The sequence below is a fragment of the Boleophthalmus pectinirostris genome, unplaced genomic scaffold (assembly GCF_026225935.1).
Source record: "Boleophthalmus pectinirostris isolate CB_2022bp ecotype Guang Dong unplaced genomic scaffold, ASM2622593v1 HiC_scaffold_2825, whole genome shotgun sequence".
In the NCBI taxonomy this organism is placed as follows: Eukaryota; Metazoa; Chordata; class Actinopteri; order Gobiiformes; family Gobiidae; genus Boleophthalmus; species Boleophthalmus pectinirostris.
Window position 1 is genome coordinate 293,841 of NW_026571290.1, and position 2,500 is coordinate 296,340.

The window sequence follows — 2,500 nt, forward strand, 5'->3', positions numbered from 1 at the left end:
TAAAGGACGATCGTTTGACTGTTGACCGTGACCCCTCATCAGAAAAATGTCCAACATGAGAAAGTGGAGCCGAGTGCAGATTTACAACAAAAATGGACTTATCTGTTTACAGACAGTTCATGTTCAAACTTTGTGTTGAAATTGTATTTTTCTTAAAGTTTCAGGTTGTTCATAATATTATAATATTTTGTAAAAGAAGAGTTCATCAGTTAAAAAAGATTTGTAATAGATTTGTGTTTCTCTGCACAAATATTTGAACTTCTTGTTATTTTTGGGGTTTATATGACATGAGTTTTCTGATCCGGTTGGACTCGACGCCCGAACAAAATGACTCTGACTCGTCTGGAGGTTTTTACTCTGGGGGTTTTGAGGTTTTGGGTTTTGTCGTATTTGTCGTTTTGTTCCTTTTATTCTCCTAAAATGTTTTATGAGTTCCACTTTTGTTTTTGACGCTCTGAGTTGTTCCTCTTTGCTCTCTGTGCTGAGTCCCTCCCCCTTCAGAGCGTCGGCTTTGTCCAGTCGCTGTGTTCAGTTTTGTGTCGTGTATTTACGGAGAACTGGGGGCGGAGCCTCGTACAGACTCATACTGTGGGAGCGTGTGGGCGGAGCCTCGTACAGGCTCGTACTGTGGGAGCGTGGGAGGCGGAGCTAAACATAAGGAGGGTTTGAACAGGGCCTGCAGAGATCACTAGATGACTCAAACACACATGAGTGTAGAACATGTTGAGGAACGTCGTTAGAACAAAGAACGAGACAAACTGGAGTCACCTGACGTCAGGATCCAGGTGAAGTCCTTCTGCTCCAGCGCCGACAGGAAACAGCTCTGAGGTCACAGAGGTCACACAGAGGTCACACAGGGGTCACACAGAGGTCACACAGGGGTCACACAGAGGTCACACGGGGTCACACAGAGTCACACAGACCACAGGTCACACAGAGGTCACACAGAGGTCACACAGGTCACACAGAGGTCACACAGGGGTCACACCAGAGGTCACACAGAGGTCACACAGAGGTCACACACACACAGGGGTCACACAGGTCACACAGAGGTCAGATTCAGTATCGGGATCTGAGTATCGGGGAGTCGGGTCTGGAGTATCGCGGGTCTGGAGTATCGGAGTATCGGGTAGTCGGGTCTGGAGTATCGAGTCTTGGAGTATCGGAGTATCTATGAGTATCGGGGAGTCTATCGGAGTATCGTCGGGTGGGTCTGGAGTATCGGGTCTGGAGTATCGGGTCTGGAGTATCGGTATCTGGAGTCTGGAGAGTATCGGGTCTGGAGTATTCGGAGTATCGGCTATCGGAGTATCGGGTCTGGAGTATCGGGTCTGGAGTATCGGGTATCTGGAGTATCGGGTCTGGAGTATCGGGTATGGAGTATCGGATCGTATCGGGTCTGGAGTATCGTATGTCTGGAGTATCGGGAGTATCGGTCGGTTCTGAGTATCGGAGGAGTATCGGTCTAGTATCGGGTTTGGAGTATCGGTCTGGAGTATCGAGTCTGGAGTATCGGGTCTGGAGTATCGGGTCTGGAGTATCGAGTCTGGAGTATCGGTCTGGAGTATGGAGTCGATCTGAGTAATCGGTCTGGAGTATCGGTCGCGTCGGTCGCGGGGTCGTGGGCGGGACACTCACGCTGGCGTCGTGGCTCCAGTGTTTGGCGTTGAGGCCGAAGGCTGTGATTGGTCGGCTGCACAGGAAGTTGCAGTGGTGGGGCCCAGGTGCATCGTGGGAGACGGAGTTCAGAGCCGCGACGTCGATGAGAAACACCGGAAGACGACAAGACTGAGACCCGGACAAGAAGGACCGGACCACCTGCTGTGAGAGAACCAGGACTGAACCAAGACTAAACCAGGACTAAACCAGGACTGAACCAGGACTAAACCAGGACTAAACCAGGTCTAAACAGGACTCTAAACCAGGACTAAACCACCAGGACTAAACTAACCAGGACTAAACCAGGACTAAACCAGGACTGGAACAGGCTTAAACCAGGATAAACCAGGACTAAACCAGGACTAACCAACCAGGTAAACCAGGACTAAACCCAGGACTAAACCAGGAAACCACCCAAGACTAAACTAAAACAGGACTAAAACAGGACTGAACCAGGACTAAACCAGGACTAAGACCAGGACTAAACCAGACTAAACCAGGAAAACCAGGTCTACTAAAAACCAGGACTAAACCAGACTAAACAGGTCTAAACCAGGTCTAAACCAGACTAAACCAGGACTAAACCAGGACTAAACCAGGACTAAACCAGAACTAAACCAGGACTAAAACCAGGACAAACCAGGACTGAAAACCAGGACTAAACCAAGACTAAACCAGGACTAAACCAGGACTAAACCAGGACTAAACCAGGACTAAACCAGACTAAACCAGACTAAACCAGGACTAAACCAGGACTAAACCAGGACTAAACCTAAACCAGGTCTAAACCAGGAACTAAAACCAGGACTAAAACCAGGACTAAACCAGGACTAAACCAGGA

At 48.9% G+C, this 2,500-nt stretch overlaps 1 protein-coding gene across 1 annotated transcript in view; it reads right to left on the reverse strand.

The window, feature by feature from the left end:
- Positions 1-547: 547 nt before the first annotated feature.
- The window catches only part of LOC129410893 (ribitol-5-phosphate transferase FKTN-like), an 11,812-nt gene continuing 9,859 nt past the window's right edge, over positions 548-2,500 (reverse strand). Inside the window, exons 3-5 of the mRNA XM_055159864.1 lie at positions 1,639-1,818; positions 769-823; positions 548-648 (exon numbers count right to left, since the gene is read on the reverse strand). Of these exons, the coding sequence (XP_055015839.1) occupies positions 548-648; positions 769-823; positions 1,639-1,818 (336 nt within the window). The remainder of the gene's footprint in view (positions 649-768; positions 824-1,638; positions 1,819-2,500) is intronic.